This window comes from Protopterus annectens, chromosome 2.part1 (assembly GCF_019279795.1).
Source record: "Protopterus annectens isolate FY-2018-M chromosome 2.part1, PAN1.0, whole genome shotgun sequence".
Lineage (NCBI taxonomy): Eukaryota > Metazoa > Chordata > Ceratodontiformes > Protopteridae > Protopterus > Protopterus annectens.
In genome coordinates this window covers 1,037,028,955-1,037,049,899 of record NC_056729.1, presented here as the reverse complement: position 1 = coordinate 1,037,049,899, position 20,945 = coordinate 1,037,028,955, and the positions used below count along the sequence as shown (strand labels likewise).

General features: G+C 42.7%; 1 protein-coding gene across 2 annotated transcripts in view; it reads left to right on the top strand.

The window, feature by feature from the left end:
- Window positions 1-20,945, top strand: part of SORBS2 (sorbin and SH3 domain containing 2) — a 3,647,154-nt gene that overhangs the window by 2,665,029 nt on the left and 961,180 nt on the right. Inside the window, exon 21 of one of the 2 annotated variants that reach the window (XM_044062620.1) lies at window positions 15,769-17,346. The exons of the other annotated variant lie outside the window; for it this stretch is intronic. Coding sequence (XP_043918555.1) covers window positions 15,769-17,346 — 1,578 coding nt within the window. The remainder of the gene's footprint in view (window positions 1-15,768; window positions 17,347-20,945) is intronic. 2 annotated transcript variants of the gene reach the window in all.

Here is a 20,945-nt window from a genome sequence, read left to right as displayed (position 1 = left end):
AACCTGTCCCTGATCATGTCAAGTCTAAACTTATTGATGCACCCCTAGATAAGGAACACCTGTTTGGGGAAAAAGCAGAGGAGGTACTTAAAAAGATGGAAGACAAAGCAAAATCTATGTGAACAGTAAAATATTTCTTTCAAGTTCAACCTCCCAGATTCAGCAGGAGCTTTCCAAGTACTGGGCCTTCCCTGCACCTAGCAGACAGGGCCAAGGTAAGCCCCGCAGGGACAGGCCATCCAGGCCCCTATCCCAGGGCCAGCAAAGAAGCAAACAATGGACCACTTCCATCTCTAAGGCAGGGAGTTCTAACCCAAGCTTTTATGGAAAGCACTCACAATGACTCTCCCTACCCCCACTGCCCTCCTTTCACTCATCAAAAACTAGGAGGACGGCTCACCCTCTTCAAGGACAATTGAGTCTCTATAACCAAGAACCAATGGGTCTTAAAAATCATTTCTCATGGATACAGATTCTCCTTTAGTGAACTCCCTATTCCAAGAGGATACTCGGATCTTCCGCCAAACCAGTGGGCAGAGGCATTGAATCAGGTCCAAACTCTAATATCCCAGGGGGCAGTAGAACGTGTCCCTCCAGATCAAACAGGAAAAGGTTTTTACTCCAGACTATTCCTTGTTCCCAGAAAAGAGGGCACTTGGCACCCCATCCTGGACCTATCCAAACTGAACACCTCCTTGCTAGTCCCCACATTCAAAATGCTAACCTTGCAGCAGCTCCTGCTTATGCTCACACAAAATGCCTGGCTTGTGACACTAGACCTAAAAGATGCCTACCTCCACATCCCCATCATGGAGCTGTGTAGAAAATTCCTGTGCTTCAGAGCAGGCCATCAACACTTTCAATTCTTTGCACTGCCCTGTGGCTTATCTACTGCTCTCAGAGTATTCACTAAATGCTTGGCCCCGGCTATAGCATTCTGCAAACAGAGAAATATACAGATTTACCCTTACCTGGATGACTGCCTCATTCAGGCAGAGTGCAAAGAAAAGTTGCTCCAGGACCTTCTCTTTGTCAAATCACTCCTAACTTCCGTAGGGTTCACCATCAACGAGAAAACATCAAAGCAAAACCCCACCAGAAAAATTGTTTTCCTGGGAGCTGTGCTAGATACAGCAACCCAAATGGCCTTCCTATCCCTAGAAAAGCAGAGCTTCCTGCCTCTCTGCTTCACCCAGCTGGCTTTCAGAAGCCACATCACTGCGAGGAAGTTCCTGCAAGCCCTGGGATACATGGCATCTTGCATCCTTCTCATCTCTCTCGCCAGGCTTCACATGAGAAAACTTCAGTGGTACTTAAAGAACCTTTGGTGTCAGCACTCTCAGTCCCTAGAGACCACTCTCCCTCTGATCCCTTGTATAAGGGCAGAATTTCTCTGGTGGGCAGGGGCATGTGCCATAAACAAGGGTCTTCCCTTCATCCTCCGCCTCTCTGACCAGACCATCACCACCGATGCCTCAGACATTGCTTGGGGTGATCACCTAGCAGGCAGGTGTACCCAAGGCCTTTGGAATTCCCAGAAACTTCACTTGCACATCAACCAGAAAGAAATGATGGCAGTGCAAAAGGCTCTGACCTTCTTTCAACCCCATCTCAGGCCAGGGGTCCTCCTTATAAAAATAGGCAACACCACAATTATGTGGTACATCAACAAGCAGGGAGGCACCTAATCTTACCCCCTGTGCAGGTTTGCCATGAGTCACTGGCTCACATCCACCTCCATCGGGCTACACCTAATTGCCCAATACTTCCCAGGGATCAACAACACACCTGGTGGACCACCTAAGCAGAAACTTACTTGACCCCCATGAATGGCAGTTCCACAGAAAAGTCTTTCTGCAAATCACCCAGGAGTGGGGGACCCCAGAAGTGGACTTTTTTGCCTCGCACCTCAACAACCAGCTGCACAAGTTCTGTACCAGACAATATCACCTGCTAGCATGGAAGATGGATGCCTTGACCTTCCCATGGAGCTCCCTCTTTGTGTATGCATTCCCTCCTCTGGCCCTTATTCCCAAGGTTCTGATCAAAATAAGAGAGGCGAGACCAAAGGCCATCCTCATTGCTCCAGATTGCCCAGACAGCATTGGTACTCCTTATTATGCAGTCTGACCTTATAGCCCCCAAAGCTGCTGCTTCCCCTGATGTCAGATGTCTTGATCCAGGAGAGGGGGAAGGTATTGCACCCAGACTTACAGACTCTCAAACTCTCAGCATGGCTCATACACTAAAAACTAACAAGGAGTCCCTGTTAAGCAAACAGGTCCTGGACATCATCACAGAGGCCAGAAGGCACAGCACAAGAAAATCCTACGCAGGAAAATGGAAAAGATTCTGTTCCTGGAAATGATCAAAAGAGGGCAGTACCTCCCAACTTTCCATCCCTGTCATTCTGGATTACCTAGCAGAGTTGCTCAATAGTGGCCTCTCTTTCTCCTCTATTAAAATCCATGCCTCGGCCATCTCTGCCCATTATGATTCAGACCCACCCCTCTTCTCTCATCCTTTGATTAAGCAATTCCGAGGGGTTTCAAATATCAGGCCTCCAAGAAGGCATCCAATGCCATCCTGGGACCTGAATTATGTGTTAGAAAAACTACCCTTGCCTTCTTTCGAATCTGCCGCTTCAGCAGATTTGAAATGCCTCTCTTGGAAGACTGTCTTCCTACTAGCTATCACCTCAGCCAGAAGGGTCTCGGAACTTCAAGCTCTCATGGCTGTCGAGCCCTTCTTAATTTTCCATGCAGACAGACTCTCCCCGAGGACTAACCCCTCCTTTATGCCCAAGGTGGTACCTGATGTGACCCTTAACCAGGCCATACACCTTCCCACCTTCTTTCCCAACCTTCAAAACAAGGGGGATAGAATTCTGCACTCACTAGATGTGCACAGACAACTCAGATACTATCTAGACCGTACTAAGCCACTCAGAAAAACAGACCAGCTTCTTGTAAGCTTTGCCTCAGGGGCAGAGGGGAAGCCCATCTCCAAACAAACCATTTCCAAATGGATTTTACACTGTATCCATTTGTGCTACAGACTACATGGGAAAGCCATCCCTAAGTCTATCTGTACCCCCTCCACTAGGGCAACATCCACTTCCACTGACTTTCTCAGAGGAGTACCTTCCAGGGACATCTTGGAAGCGGCCAACTGGACCTCTGTCCATACCTTTACAAAGCATTACCACCTATCCCTTTTTTCTAAGTCTAGGGCAGGGTTTGCCTCTGCAATTCTGCAGGGCCTCCTGTCCCAAACCTATGACTCTGCCTATCCTTCCACCCTTTTCCTCAGCTTTGGGAATCCTCCCACAGGTGATGACTGCAACAGTGAAACACGAAGAACATAGTACAGTTGTGTACACTTACCATACATGTAGATGTTCGAGTGTATTCCCTGTTGCAGCCTTGATTTCCCTCCCTCCATCCCCCACTTAACATCTTCCCTTAGAGGGAACACAAGCTTCCCAAGGTGGTCATTAGCCACCAGGACCACTTCTCTCTCTTTTCCCTTGTGCTTCTGATGGGTTAGGGCAAGAAAAACAGATATAATGATGCCGGCTGCCTTGCTTTATAGCACTGATGACCTAACGTCAGACTCCAGGTGACAGCAGCCGGTGCACGAAAACATTGACTCTGGTATTTGGGCCAACCGAGGGCTACCACAGCAGAAATAACCCACAGGTGATGACTGGAACAGTGAATACACTTGAATTTCTACATTTATGGTAAGTGTACACAACTGTACTTTCCGTAAGGTGAAGTATTCCTTCCAGGATGGTCCACAGGAATCCTCCTCTTCTGGCTGGGGAAGGGGATTTGACAACAGGCGCCACCCTAGAGGCAAAGGGGGTCCACAAAATCAAGGCTTCTGAAAGCCTTTCCTGGTAAAGCCCCAGCAGTGCCCTTGAAGTGCTGCCTGACTGTCCTACCCTGGAAGCAGTCGGGGGTCATATATCCCTGCACCAACTGGCCTGGGCGACCATCACCTCAGACAGGTGGATGCTAAACATTGTGTCCAGTGGTTATATCATTACACTCAATTGCCCCCAACTTCAGAAGTCACTCCCAGATGTTCCACCCCACCAAAGGGAGTTGGCTCTCACAGAGGTCCGCAACCTCCTTCAAAAAAGGGCCATCCAAAGGGTCCCAACAGGACAGCAAGGATCCAGAACTTACTCTCGCTTCTTTTAGTGCCAAAAAGAACAGGGGGATCTGTGTCCCATCCTGGACCTCAGTCAACTGAATCTGTCAGTCCAGAAGTCAAAGTTCCAGATGGTCACTGTTCAGTCCATTCTGCCACTTCTGCGCAAGGATGATTGGATGTGCTACATAGAGCTCAAGGACGTGTACTATCACATCAGAATAGACAGATACTCCAGGAGATTCCTGGACTTCTGGCTGGGGACCAATCACTATCAGTTCAAGGCCCTGCCCTTTGGCCTCACCTCATCCCCCCGGGTATTCACCAAATGTATGGTAGTGGTTGCAGTCCATCTCTGGCTGCAAGGATTTCAGGTCTTTCCCTACCCTGGATGATTGGCTCCTTATGGCTCCCACAAAGCATCTTCTCTTTCATGTAATGGATTTCACCCTGAATCTCTTTCAAGACCTAGGCATTATAGTGAATTTTCTGAAGTCGCACCTCTCCCTTTGCCAAAGACTGGAATTCATAGAGATGGTTCTCGACACGTTGTCGGAGACAGCGGCTCTTTCCCACAGCAGAGTAACTATGATAAAGCAGCAAGTCCATTCCATTTTGGACCGGGATCAAGTCCCAGCCTGCAGCCATCCAATTGATTCCCTATGCCAGATTTCAGATGTGGGTGCTCCAATGGACTCTGGCAGTACAATGGTCCCCTTGTCTTCACTTCACGTCTTCCATGATTTGAATCTCCCAGGTCTACAAACATCACTTGTTTTGGTGGATCCAGATCTAGGATCTCCTTTTTGGAAGACCCTTTTGCTTTCCTCTGTCCCAAGCCACAGTGGCCACAGATGCTTCCCTGTTGGGGTTGGGTGGGGGGCATTTCCAGGGAAGGATGATCCAAGGCACATGGTCCCTGTCAGAGACTAAGTTACATATCAATGTCCTCGAAATGAGAGTGGTCCTACTGATGTTGCAAGCTTTCCAAGAACTCCTCCCTTTCGGGAAGGTAACCATTCAGACAGACAACATGGTAATGGTCGGGTATGTCAACAAGCAAGGGGGAACACGATCTTACCTTCTGTGCAGAGAGGTCATGAGAGTCTGGGAATGGGCAATGGCCTCAGGTCGCTTTCTCCTTGCAACACACATCCCCAGTGTGTCCAAAATGCTAGCAGACAAGTTGAGCAGGACCATTCTGAGTCCTCACAAGTGGTCCATGAATCAATCAGTGGTGGATCGAATCTTCAGCAGATGGGGGTCCCCGTGCTGTGACCTGTTTGCATCTTGGGACAGTCACAAGTGCAGCACCTTTTTTGCCCTAATCCCCTCTCTGGGGGGGAGTCCCCCAGAAATGCTCTGATTCACAATTGGCCTCTGGATCTCCAATATGCCTGTCCTCCAGTCCCCTTCATTCCCAAAGTTCCGCAAAAACCCAGCACCTGAAGGCTCAACTCATCCTCATTGCCCATTTTTGGCCTTGACAGACGTGGTTCTCCCTTCTCTGGTCTCATCTGAAATATCCAGCTTGGATATTGGATTCGGCTCCAGATCTTATCTCCCATCCAGGTGGGCTTCCCCCTCCTGAATTGAAGTCCTTGAGACTGACAGCCTGGTTCCTCCAGTTCCAGTTATCATCAGCCAAACAGAGTTGCCTTCCCTGGTGAAGGATATTATTTTGGCTTCCCAGAAGCCATTTACCAAGAAGGTCTATCTCAGCAAATGGAAGAGGTTTTCCATTTGGGCTCATCAAAGGGATTTAGATCCTTTTTCAGCCCCCATTTCTGCTATCTTGTCCTTCTTTTCTTGTCTTTTTCAACAAGGAGCAAGTTTTTCAATGGTAAAGCTCCAGTTGGCAGCTATATCCAACTTTCATCTGGACGTTAGTCCTGTTCTTTCTTCCAGATAGTCCAAAGCTTTTCTAAAGGGAATGTTCTTACTCCTTTGGAAGACCCTTCTCCCCTGTGGGATCTTTCTTTGGTGTTGCAATCTTTGACCCTTCCTCCTTTTGAACCTGCTGCAACATGTGATGCCAAGTTCTTGTCTTGGATGACAGCTCTTCTGGTAGCTATCACCTCCAAGAGAGTTTCTGAGTTGCAAGCCCTGTGTATCAAACCTCCTTTTATGGTTTTCCATAAGGATAGGGTTTCTCTTAGAACCAATCCTTCCTTTATTCCCAAGGTGGCTTCAGAAAATAACCTAAACCAGTCTATACAGCTTCCAGTCTTTTTCCCCACTTTTTCTAACAAAGGCAAGTATCAGCTGCATTGCCTGGATGTGCATAGACAGCTGTGTTTTTACCTGAACAGGACTGAGGAATTTCGAAGATCAGACCACCTTTTTGTGGCATTCTCTCAGACCAGGAGAGGCAAGCCCATTTCTAAAGTCTCCATCTCTTGTTGCATTGTTTCCTGCATAGGTCACATTTATCAGATTAACCACAAGGATCTTCCCAGGCCTCTTTAGGCCCATTCTACTAGGCCTGTAGCTACACCCTCTGCGTTCTGGGCCATGATGTCACTGGCTGACATCTGTGCTGCAGCCACTTGGTCAGGTCCACATACCTTTGTGACACACTATAAGTTAGATCTGGTGTCTAGGGGTAGGGATTCCTTTGGTTCTGCTGTGCTCTGCCATGTCCATCCTTGAGGCTTCCCAGGATTTTGGGTAGCTGGGGACTCTGACCCATCCATGATCAATAATGACACAGATAGCATCAGATAAAGAGTTATGCACTCACCATAACTTGGCATCTGTGCTATCCAGTGTCATTATTCATCATGTTCCCACCATCCGTCCCCCTCCTTCTGGTGGCCAAGGGAACCTTGGGGGTGTTGTGTGGGCTAGTGGTCTGTATTTCTGTGTAATCTAGGTCCCTGTATGGGACGGTTCCTTAGCAAACTCGATCTGAGGATCATGGGTAGTAGGAAGTAAGGAGAGGGGAGGAGCTTCAGCTCAGGAGCTGTTGCTCGCTTTTGCCAGCTCAGATCCAAGGTCGGATCCATGACTCATCCGTGATGAATAATGACACTGGGTAGCACAGATCCCAAGTTATGGTGAGTACATAACTCTTTTTTTTTTACTTATTGACATTTGATTACTGTGAAAGTCCAACTGGGTTGACAGTCCGACCGGGTAGGAACCCATTTTGGTGGAGGCCCACTGAGAAAAGCTCCAAGGTATTACAAAAACATTTTAAGAGCAACAATTGTGCAATCTTGAAAAATAATACAAAACATCTACAGTTTAAATGCCAATATGAAAACATTGGTTAAGAACAGTTACAAGTTATATGACAATAATTTAATATTTAGAGAAATTTTAGCCAGTCTATAGAGAAATTAAAAACCCACTCCAACCTCCCTTCAACTGCATATCTCAAGAGTCAGGGATAAAGATCATCAGGGACAGGTTTTAAGTATTGCACTTATTTACATAGGAAGTTGCTAGATTCAGGAAAAGAAGGTAAAAGTTGAGAAAAAGTAACTTACAAAACTAATAAAAACGAAAAAAAACAAAGGAATTGATTTATTAAAAAGATATATATATTAATAAAGCAGTTCTCCGTTTTTGCTATTCAAGTTAAACATTTGCAGAAAGATGCGAAGTCTGAAACTCACACACCTGCTATTATGACTGCAATCCAGAGTAATATACAAGAATACCACAGACCATGAAAATGAGGCAACACTGGGGACTTTTGAGAATTATTCTCTCTGTATGCCCACACTTTCAAACATACGTGCGTGCTCGCCGTGCACACACACACACACACACACACACACACACACACACACACACACACACACACACACACACACACACACACACACAAACACAAACACAAACACACAATTTGATAAATCATCCTAGAATGGAGTCAGCTCAGCTAAAACAGCGTCACATAAAATATTCAGAAATATAAAAATATGTTGGCAGCACAGGTAGGGATGAACAGACAAACTTTTTAAGCAAAATCAGGGACTGCTGAGAGGTAATCCCTCACACTCAGTCAATACTGGTACACAAGTATGCTGAAAGTCCTACCTTCTCTCTGTGAGTTTATCTTTCCACTGCATCCACTGCATTGTTTACTTTTACTTGCATCCACTGCAAGTTTACTTTAAATCAGACCATTCATCTCCCTCTCTCTCTGTTCTAGCCTGAACCTAAAACCAGAGGAGAAAGAATCCTGCATATTTTGGATGTCCATAGACAGCAAACTTTTTACCTGCGACTTAAGACTTTAAAATACAAACCATGTCAAATAGTTGTCTGAAACAATCCAGTTTTGTTACTATCACTATAGCAAAAGTCACCATCAGAAAGCCAAAGCTCATGCTGCCAGAACTGTGGCTACTTCTGTGGCGTTTTGGAAAGGGTTGGGCTCAATATCTATCATAGTGCCCGCTACTTGGTCTTCTGTACACACCTGTACTAGTCACTACAAGCTAGATTCAGTCCCTAAAGCTAGAGCAAGATTTGCTCAAGCCATAATATAAGGACTCTGGACCTAATCCATCCACCTATTCTTTCTAAGCCATTGCAAATGGCCCATATAGTTATGGCTGCTGTAACAATGATCTAATGAATACAGTTGGGCAAATTAACTTAACCCTAACAGCAGCTGTTTGAATAGACTACTACTGCATATATATTTGCAGACTCTGTTCTTCTCCTTTCTTTCTTTTTCTTTCTTTCTTTCTTTCTTTCTTTGCTGCTCTTCCCAAGCTGTGGTGGGATACCCTACTTTATCCTTGCCCTCCTAACACAGCATGAGAATCTTTACTGGCTTTGTCTAATTTTTTTGTAGAACTTCAGGATTCATCTTCCCTTTTGTGCAAGAAGGCTCTTATTTTTGGTGCTCCCATAAGTCCCTCTTATACCAGCGAGTAGAAGTACTGTGAACGAGAAAGGAGCCTAAAGCTTTGCAGACTGTCTGAGCATCTCATCCTTGGTAGGGATATATCCCATTTAGTTATAGCTACAGAAACAGTGATCTGTTGAAACACCTACAATTAAGGCAAATTAACTTACACACACTGGATTCTGAAATGGAGCTGTCCTCTTTGTGCCAGTTGTTCTTGTATAATTTAAATTTCAGTTGTCAGATTTGCCAGATTAAACACAAAAGTAGGTGAAATGCATTGAAAGTGGTGCAAATGTTATGTTACGTAATGAAAACAAACCGGGTATTGATTATCAGGGATGGGGAGCTACATTTGTATAAACTACTAAAAGTAACTGTACTGACAGAGGGAGAAGTTACTAAACTAAGCAGTGCATACAAGTAAGTGGATCAGTCTGATTTGGACTTGCTTACATGAAACCACAGCACATATTTCAAAGCAGTGTCTCATACTATGTCTTTTGTACATCTGAAACGTGTCAGAATATGAGCTGTTATGAAAGCCAAAATTAAAACAAGTATTAAAGTGCACCTTTAGTCTGATTGGTTTAAGCCTTGTTGCTGAGACAGAGTTATGGACAACTATCTATACATTCAAGAACAGAGAGTGAGTAGGGTGATGTTATGCAGCTACTGTTCAGATGAATTCAAGCATTTAGTGTCAGCAGAGACCGTTCTACTTTGGGAACCACATATAATTGCTACAGATCTTGGATGTTTATACAATAAGGATTCTTATTTTGCATGGTTAAAGCTTTATACAGGTGTCAATCATCAGTGTCACATAGGAAGGTTATCACCATTGATGAAAGCAACATTGTTATGCTGCAATATATATAAAAATTTGGCACCACCAGTAAGAGAACTCAGAGGGTGTAAAATCCTTTTTTCTTATAAAAGGTATTCTGCTGTCTTAATGAGTAAGTGGCACAACAGATAGTACACTCACCTTTGGTGAAAAAGGCTGTGGCTTCTATTCCCACATTAGGGCTTCTATTCCCACACTAGGTAGATAAATTGCTGACACTGCAGTGCAGGACAAGTGGAGTGCTGCACTACTGAATGTGCCCTCCTTCGGATGAGATATTAAACTGAGGCCCCTTCTGGTTGAGACGGTGGTAGCGTAGGTGATGTAACAGATCTTATGACTCCTATAAAAAAGAATACAAGAAGTTCCCTGATGCCCTGGCCATGTTTCCACTAGAAGTATAAATACCACCTTGGGTCTCCCATGAAAAGAAGCTACTGACTTAGTAGGACTAACCCAATCAACAAAGGATAAACTGAAAAAAAAAAAAACAACAATGAATATAACATAGCAAGGAGGTAGTTATCTGGTTGAGTTGGTGGTAGCTTAGGTGGATGTAAAAGATCCTATGACTCCTATCAAAAAGAGTAGAGTAAAAAAACATAGCAAGAAAGCAGTTATATCTAAAGGAGCATTCAGTGACACAAGATATCTCAAGCTACACCTCCAAGATCCTCCATCACCGTCTGAGCCTGTAGATGTAATGATTCATTTTATGAATGCATAGGCATGCATTTTCTTTTTTTTGGTAGCAACAGATTTAACAAGGGCCACTAAATACTAACACAGCTAATTGTGTGTGTAACAACACTTCATCCAGTGAAAAATATATTTGTGTTAGTAGTGTTTTAAGCAGCCAATTCCCAGCTAGTCTCTGGTGATCTGGCGTGAGAAGGTCTAGCCTCATCAGCAGTAGGAATATGTCAGTAGGCATTAGGTAGTAAGGCATCTGAAATTTTCACGTGCTAGTAAACCCTCCTATTTTACTCATATTGTTCTATTAAAAACATTCTATCCAGAACTTATCTGTTGTATGTTGTAAACAGGTAACATCTGAGACAGAGACACACTGGTTTAAGTTTAGACATTTTTTATGATAAAAATTTCAGTCTTTGCTATATACCTTTTTATGAAACAGGGAAGCCTGCATTTACTCTTATTTCAGGGTAGCCAGCAGAAACAACACATCCAGAGGTCCAAGCAGGACTAACAAATCTATGGTAACTTTCAAAATGGGCATCAGCACAAAGGCATGAGTAATTGGCAACAGCAGGAGAATCACTGTCTTCCCTTGGGACAGCAGCACAAGAATCCTTGAGACCTCCCTCAACTGTCCCACTCTGGGGCAATTTGGAATAGTTTGTCACTGCATTTGCAGGCATGGCTAGTCATCCCGTAGGGCAAGCAGATAAAGATTGTAACATTCAGAGGCTGCAGTATAACCTTCCACACCCCATGCCATCTCTGCCACACTGTGTCCTCTTAACAGATGTCCTAGCCTGTCAAAAGTTTCTAAAAAAAAATGAAGTATTAAACTTCATTACAAATAAGAGAGTGATCCAGGATGTCACACTAAACCAGAAAAGGTTATTTTTGGGACACCTAAAAAACAAAGAACTTTAGATCATATTAGACTTGAGTGCCCTCACTAGATTTATCTCAAAAGAAACCTTTTGGATGGCGACAGTACAGTCCCTTCTTCCTTTTCTCTCAGAAGGTGACTGGATGTGCCATTTTGACCTCTGAGACACCTACTTCCATATCAAGAATGCCAAGGAATTTGGGAACGTTTTGTGTTTCTTTGTGGGAACCAGCTGTAACTAGTTCTGGACTGTGCCATTTTGTCTCAACTCAGCCCTCAGGGAGTTCATCAAATGTGCCTCAGTGTCACAGCAACCAGAGGCTGCTAGGGGTGAAGGTGTATCTTTACCTGGATGACCGTGTGCAGCTGCACCTTATTGGCACATGTTAATGTCAGCATGACAGTTTCTTCTCGGTCTCCTTCAGTCACTGAAGATTACAGTGAAAACAACAGAATACAGTTAGGTGCACTCTCAGATATTGATTTTTATAGATTGTATCCTGGATGCTCTGTCATTCAAAGTTTGTCTTCCCATTGATGATATCCCTGTATCATAACACTTAGTCTAACTCATTGTTCAGTCTCAGTCAGTAACAGCATTCATATATCTCATTTCCCAGGAAATAATGGCAGCCATGCATGGTTTCACTTGACATATTCTCCCTGAAAGTTCTACAACAGATCTTAAAAGTTCAGCAGTCCTAGCTTTTATATCCTATGACACCTCACATCAAGCTTTCCAGTGCTTCCAGATCACTTCTGCAGGTTGTGGCTTTATACTCCGTAGATAATTTTAGGTAGTCCATTCCAAATCCACACCTTACGAAACAAAAGCGTAGCTGGCTTAACCAGCTCCCTGTGCCAGCCCCATGAGCATGCTCCCCACCCCCTCAGCCATTCAAGTGAACAGCATAAAAACAAAAAAGGACTTTTGCAAAATGGCAGGATGCCAATTGGTTGTCTTAATGCAAACAGGTACCCATTCCATGTGTAACAGCTCCTACAGTTAATACCCCACACAGAGAGCTAATGAGCTAAGGTTTCAGTTTAAAAATTTTTTTTTTCTTTTTTTTTTACTTTTAAACTGTAGCAAACTGCAGTTGCTACACTTTACTCCACACATGAAGCTCTACAGTGCTCAGGTTTGACCAGAAATAAAATACCAGAGTTTAAAAGGTAGGGTTGCACTAAGGAGCTATTGAGAATCAGGATGATGGATCAGATGGCTGATCATGCCCCCTAACATTTTGTCCCCTTCATTCCACCCTAGTTGTGCTACTATTAGCAATACCAGTCCCCATTTATGCCTATGCCGTAAGGTGGAGAAGGTATTGTCAGGAGCAGAATGTCCATGGTGTGTGGCTACATTCAGAGGCCAGTTGGTACATCAGAGATCTGGAGATGACAGCAGTTCTCTTCACACTGCAAGTCTTTCAGGACTCCCTACCCCTTAGTGTTATAAACATCCACAGTGGTAACGTAGCAGTGGTTTGGTTTATAGACAAGAAAAGGGGACTTAATCCTACCCTTTCAGTTTAGAAGTTATGAGAGTATTAGAATGGGTTTTGTTAACAAACCTCTGACTGGTTGCCAGCCATTTTTCAGGGTAGCCAGTTCTCTGGTGGATAAGCTGAGTTGCTGCCTGCTAATGCTTTGTAGTGGTCCCTCAGTCCAGGCATGGAAACTCTTCTGTTAGTGTTGAAAAGCCTTGCTGTGACCTTCTTGCTTTCCTAGCCATCAGTATGTGCAGCATCTTTTTTTTTTCTCCTTCTTTCCTGGTTTGGAGGAACATCCAAGGGATGCTGTCATGCAGAAGTGGCTCTCATGACTTCTTTTTTATATTTCAGTTTTCTGTTAGTGTGTGTTCATTCAGAAAGCCAGTCAAAACAAGTCCAAAGTATTCTGGTAGCCTCAGTTTGGTCTCAGCAAATATGGTTCCACTCATGTAACAATTTCTGGAGAAGCCTGTGTGTCTAAGGCCTTTTAGATCCCTACTGACTCATCTCTTTTGAAATCAAGAGCTAGATCTCTACTCCCTTCAAAGTCCAAATTCTTACTTAACACCCCACCACCACCCCCATGATGGTAGTCCAGCATCTTACTTCTACCCAGAGGCACAGTGTTAGAAAGACGTACAAAAGTAAGAAGATGTATTTTCTATATCCGCTATAGGCTACTTTTAAAGGTTTAGCTGTCATCATAGCATCAGTTTTGGTAGCGATCGACTATCTTTTGTAGCCTTTTGATACTAGTTTACTTTAAAGGATCCTGTTTAGGATCCTCTTCCTCTGTGGATATTTATACATTGTATTGAAAAAGCTTACTCTTCCTTCTTTTGAGCCAGCTGCAATTGTGGAGTTGAAGTCCCTGTCCTGGAGCACTATTTCTAGTAGCTGTTACTTCTTCTAGAAGAGTTTCAATGTAATTCTGTAATAAGAAACTGAGTTTGAAAGTTTCAAAAGTTACATTATTCAGCTGGTTGACTGATTGTATTAAATTTTATTAAGAGAAATACAGCAGAACATTGTCTTCACAGCTAGAGATCACTCATTCAGAGCAGTGGCTACGTTATTTGTGCAACAGCTACATGGGCTTCACTGAATAATTTTGTAAGACACTGTACATTGGATGTGATCCCTGGATCTAGATCTTCCTTCACAGCCATGATTATCAGTAGAATGTTCCCATGTAGGCGACCATCTACAAGGCTAAGCATGAAACTCTCTCCTGTTGACCAGGCTGGAACTTCACCAACTAAATGTGAATGCTACGTTCTATTATCAGTAGTACATTCAGCATGTAGTAGGCAGCATGCTTGGGCTTTTCAATAACATTTTGTAAATAAATGTAGATACTTATAATAATAGATCTGGATGAGCAGGTCCATCCTTGTCAACATGCCCTCTCACCAACCCCCTTCCCTGTAGCAGATGTGACCTACAGATACTTATTTTTGTTATTGTTTTATACCATGCTTTGACATTGCATATTAGACATCAGGAAAAGAAGGTTGTTTGAATAAAAGGAAATAATAAACTGGGAAAGCTTAAATTTCTCTGTAAACTGGCAAAAATTTCTCTAAACTATTAAATCATTGTCGTATAATTTGTATTTATTTTTAACAAATATTTTCATTTTATATCTAATTGTAGTTACTTAATTATTGTTGTAGTTACTTAAACAGTTTTTTGTATTATTTTTAAAGACTATAAAATTATTATTCTTAAAATGTTTTGTAATACTTTGGAGCTTTTCTCCCTGGGCCTCCACTGAAAATGGGCTCTTACCCAGTCGGGCTTTTCCAGTAATCAAATGTCAATAAAGTAAAATAAATTGGTCCTGCTGTTAATGTGGATGGAGTTCTGGTCTAGATCTGTCAGTCTGGTAAGTACATTTTTGTTCACAAAATATTACTGGTGAGAAGGCCAGTGATGATATTTAATAATTTCTAAGCATACTGCTGGTAGCACAGTGTTGTTACATACATAAATTGCATTACATTGACATTCTGAGATTTACTTAAAGAATGCTCTTACTCTTTCTGAAACTAAATAAACTTTGAGGGGAACAGCTACTTTTAACAATGTTTACCGAGGACTTAAGAGTTCTGAAGACATATACAAATAATTATGACCTCAAGGGCAAAGTTCAAAAGGTCATAATCATTTATACACAGTGTGAAAGCATTATTCTTTATAGGGTACATGGGTTGTTCTAATTTTATGTCTTATTTTTTTAATTTTGAGATAAATTAATAAAAAAGTAGAGATATTTTTATGGTATAGGTGTTATTTCCTTTTAACTTTTCTTTCTTTCTTTTTTTTTTTTTAAGCATGTTATTTAATTTAACTATTTTGAATTTACAACTGAAACGGGGTGCTTAGATGTTAGAGGAGTATTTGCTTTACTTAGTGCTTCTGTTTCTGCTTGTGCTGGAATGGGATGTGGTGCTTGCTTGGTGACCTTACAGTGTTGGTACACTGCTGCTTAACAAGCTGTGTGATATACGCAGGAGAGTATAACACATCTGCAAACTGTCTGATTTTTATTAGATTGCATTTTTTCATTAAGATAACATAATTGCTTATAAAAACTATTTTAATTTTTTTATTTCTTAGTGAAATGAATTAAAAAATATATGCACATACATCTGCCTTTGACTTTTGGTGTTCTTCACTTAAATTTGTTGCTAACATTCGACATATGACATTTGATAACTAACTATCATGATTGTTTTTGTATGAGAACTTGTTAAACTCTCTGGTCATGTCTCTATTTTACCATGCTGCTCTGTGGATATCAAAGGTGAGGAAATTAGCAATATGTGTCCATCCCTTTTCATTTTTCCTGCACATAACCAAAATGGCCCAAATAATATAGATTACAGTGCACATCATTGTCAGCAGCTGACTGTTCCACTCAGCTCTGACAGATGCATTAACTTTAAAAATGGCTGGCAATTGAACCGTCAGAATGCAGAGATATGGAGCAGCACAGAAGAGTCTGTCTCACCAAAACTAAAGTCACGTAGCTGCGACAATCTGTTAGCAAATGATCATGACAGTTTGTCTGGTACCCAAACAAAGTCAGAAAGCATGGGATCACTACTATGCGAGGATGATATCAAAGAATGTAGTTCTAGAGACTGCCTGTCACCATGTGTTTCTGAAGGTTCTGATGTGCGCAGAACAAGACTGCGGCATAGATCTGCTCATGATACACCAGGCTTCCTGAAGCTGTACAAGAAGATGCATCGAATAAACCGCAAGGACTTACTAAATTCTGAGGTGATTTGCTCTGTAAAATCCAGGGTGCTACAGTATGAACAAGAACAGTACAAGGGCAGTCTTCCAAGGTGGAGAGACAGCTCACTGGAGGTGCCTCGTGACATGGTGCCAAACAGAATTTCTGAATTTGAGCAGCTTATTCAAAAATCAAAATCCATGCCCAATTTGGGGGATGCTATTTTATCAGGAATGATTTTTGACTCTTCAAAACATGAAATATTCCCTAAGCGCCGATTTTCTGTGGAGTCTTTATTGGATGAGGAAACCAAGGACAAAAGTGTCAGTACAGAATGTCAGCAGCAGAACGCCAAGTCAAGGGTTCTTGTGCCAATCCAGATTGAGGTGACTGGTGAGCAGGAGAGGACTGAATGCCATGTTGAATTCTCAGACAGTGATCATGATGCAGTGGCCTCTGACCTAAGTGACTTTATCCAGATTGAAGGCTCTTCTTTTTGTAGTGAAAGTGACTTTGATCATTTCTCATTCACATCTTCAGAAAGTTTCTACGGGTCAGGTCATCATCATCATCATCATCATCATCACAGGCACCTTATTAGCTCCTGTAAAGGGAGATGTCCAGCTTCTTACACCAGGTTTACTACTATGTTAAAACACGAAAGGGCTAAGCAGGAGAAGACAGACATTCCAAAAAGAACTGATGTTGACTCAAGCCTTTCAAAAATAGCATTCCTAGTCAGCCCAGTGCCTTTCAGGAGGAAAAAAGGCACACCTCCTCCCAAAAAGCCTCAAAAGCCAAAATGCAAGTCATCAGTATTTCAAGCATTGGACTCTGCTTTGAAAGATATCTGTGATCACATCAAGGCTGAAAAGAGAAGAGGCAGTCTGCCTGACAACAGTATATTGCACAGACTCATTGCAGAACTGCTTCCAGATATTCCTGAAAGAAATTCTTCCCTCAAAGCAATTAGAAAAAAAACATCAGTTTACCAGCATCTCCAACAGTTGCCTCAGGATGACATTGTACAATTTCCATTGTATCAGGCAGACTGTGAAACAACACCACCTAGTGCCTTTTATCAAGATATGGACTCCTCTAACAACAACCAGGAAAATGACAATACATTGTGTTTCCAAGGTGGATTTTATTTACTTTCCTACCTTTAAGTGCTTTCCCTTCTTTCATATCCCTTCATTTCTCATCAGTCTTATTTTCTTCATTTATGATGTAAGTGAATAATATGAAATTAAATTAATTCTCTTAATGCATAGCTTGTAAATAAAAAATGAGTGTACATATCAGCACATATACAGCTGTGACTATACACAATGCAGTTAATGTGGTACACTACCAGGTAAATCCATACATACCAGGTAAATCCATGCATTGCTATTTGTATCTAATAAGTTGAGATAATGTTTGTCAGTATGATAGCTACACTATTAATAATTTATTTAAATTGTATACTGGAGTTCTCTGCTGTCTAATCTCTGCCTCTAACTAAGTAGTGATCTTCACCATTTTCAAACTCCTCTTTTATAACTTAATGATCTACAACAGTAGCTCCAATAGGTTACATTTGCAGTCCGGCTCACGTAATTCCTAGAATCACAATCTGGAAACAGGCAGATTAAGGATAGTCCCCACTATAAAATATTGACAAATTATAATTACCTATTGGTTTGGTACATCTGAATTATATTGCTTTCACTATGTAGAACAGTAATGGTGCCATCCACTAAATAAACTCGTAACAACCTCTGTGTTCCTCACCCATATAGCCACAATTATGCAAACTTTGTGGTATTTTAACAAAAACAACATTCCTTAAAAACAATGTAGAAAAAAACTATCTGCTGTTAAAACCAGTTCACTACATTCAAAGCTACCAAGCCCCTGTCAGTATTATTAAGAAAGCAGTTCCTCATAGATATCAGTTCAGATGCACTAAGTGCAGAAGTACCCATGGTTGTTACCGTAAAAGGAAAAGATGTAGAAAAACACCAATTTGGCTTTGTAAAAGGCAGTGTCCGCTCAACCCGGTTGAGTTTTTTTTTGACGGGTAACTGAAGCAGTTGCTAAAGGGCATACATAGGAGGTTACTAGGCTAAGGGCCCTGGGGGCCTTACAAGCCTAACCAAGAGTTTATCCCCCAAAAAAGAACCCTCAATCAGCACCTGTTACCCCTGTCTGTGAGGGACAAAGGTGGAACCCCTGGGACAAATTTGTGGTTTACCATCCACTCTTCAAGGTTGTGCTTGAAGAGGGTCAGTGAGGTACTCTGTTTGACATGTATGGGAAGTCTATTCCAGAGATGGGGCAGCCTCTGGGAGACAAACCTGTCTCTCCAGCAGGTTTTTTTGATGTCACATGTTAGATTTAGGCCTTTCGAGTGGGTATTGCTTGAGGAGTTAGACTTATGGAACATCTCTAGTAGGGCAGGGTCTGATATTGGCTTGTAGGCAAGACCCAGATCACCTCTGAGCAATCTGTATGACACCGAGTAGAGTGATAGTGATTTGAGCCTGTCTGCATAGGACAGATGTTGGAGGCCATGGACTCTCTTTGTGAGTTATTTCTGTGGCCTTTCTAGTTGGTGCAAGTGTTTGGAGAGTACATACTAAACGGGGCATTATACTCAATTACAGACCTAATGAGGGAAGAGTACAGAGAGGTAATAGCCTCCTTTTTTCTGGATGCAATCCCTTTACTTATGAGATGAACCAAGTAAAAGGCTTTTCTGACCACTGCCACCACATGATGGTTGAATGTGAGATTGTTGTCAACCTGAGTACCCAGGTCTCTCACCACAGGTGTATGCTTAGGGGATTTCCATTGATGTGAAAATCAGTGTGGGCCAGGTTTTTGCCAAATGGTATGATAATACATTTTTTGCATTTAGTTTAAGGCCATGACTTTGGCACCAGTTATTTGTAGCTATGAGACCCTCTTGCAGTATGTTACCATCATTTTGGGAGTCAATTACAGCACCCAACTTACAGTCATCTGCAAACTTGTTCAGCCACAAACCCTTTGTCTTTGCCTGGACCTCTGAGAAGTAGATGCCAAACAGTAGGGGTCCCAGGACAGTTTCCTGGGGAACACCACTAGTGACAGGTCTGCTGTCATAGGTGGTGGCACCTATTTTGACCTTGTGGGTTCTATTGGTGACCCAGTTGGCCACCCACCTGATAAGATAGAGATTTAGGCCAAGTTCTGTTAGCTTTTTGATGATGCCTGAGTGGGGGATGGTGGCAAAGGCCTTGGCCAAGTCAAGGTAAGCTGTATGTACTGACTTTCCCTCATCCAGGGCCATGGTGACAGTCAACCAGGTTTAATAGGCAAGATCTGCCCCTGACAAATCCAAATTAGGTGGGATCAAATGCTTGGAGGTTACCTGTGTCCTTGTTTATGAGATCCATAATAATACGCTCTATGGCTTTACAGATCAGACTTGTCAAGCTAATGGGGCGATAGTTTCCCGGGTCAGTAGTGGTACCACCTTTGTGCAAGGAGATGACAATGGCAGTTCTCCACTCTGCTGGAATGAAGCCTGTAATTAGGCTGTGGTTGAATAAGGTGCTCACTGGCGAAGCTAGTTCTTGCTGGTGATTGTGAAGAATACAGCCTGGGATACTATCAGATCCTATGGAAGCTGTGTTCTTTGCCTTGGATAGGACCTTTAACACTTGATCTATGGAGATGTGAGGTGTGGGACAAGTATAGGGGATGTTGAATGGGCCTTTGGGGGGATAGGGGGGTGAGGTTTGTGCTGACCCTATCAGCTAGCAGGTTGGCTAAGTCTGCAGGATCAGTGCAAGTGGTGCCATTAAGTACTAATTCAGAACAAACCTGGGCTTTACCATGGAGGTTCCTGATGTAACTGAAGAAGGACTTGTGGTTTCCCTTTGTCTTGGAGGCTAGTTTCAACTCATAACTGGCTGTGGAGGTTTTTACTAGTGATCTAATTTGCTTGTTGAGGCTGAGGAAGGAGTTTTCCAATTTGGAATTTGTTCCTTTTTACCCTTGGACAACAGTTTCTTCCTTTTGTTTAGTTTCATAGTTTCATAGTATAGTACTAGGCTATCTGCCCCAGGGCATTTGTAAGCCTAGCCATAGTGATGTGGCTTTTGCCACCCCATGAAATGGTACAAAAATGTACAGAATAAATCTAGAATACTGTGCCTCTGTCTAGTAGTGACACAATGAAGGTCCCCTTATATAATAGAATTAGTTTACTGTGCCCCTGTCTAGCAGTGACACAGATGTGACCTAAACTTACGATCTCCCATCCACTCATCAAGATTTCTCTTGAAGAGAGTCAGTGAGGCTCTGCCTAATACGAACTGGGATCCTGTTCCAAAGCATGGGAAGCCTCTGGGTTATGAATCTATCCCTCCAGCATGTCCTATTCATACTTGTGCCGAGGTTTAAGTCTTTAGCTCTCATGGTCCTGATGGATTTGGATTTTTTGAGGTGGAGCATGTCCATCAGATCCTGATTGGACATGGCCTTGTATGTCAGGCAGAGATCACCTCTGAGCAGGCGGTATGCTACTGAATAGAGCTGAAGTTTCTTTAGTCTGGCAGAATAAGACATATGTTGGAGACCTATGATCCTTTTGGTGAGGTACTTTTGTGGTCTCTCCAGCTGTTGCAAATGCCGGGTGAGGTACATACCAAATGGGGCATTGTACTCAATCATGGGTCTGATGAGGGAGGAATATACGGGTACAA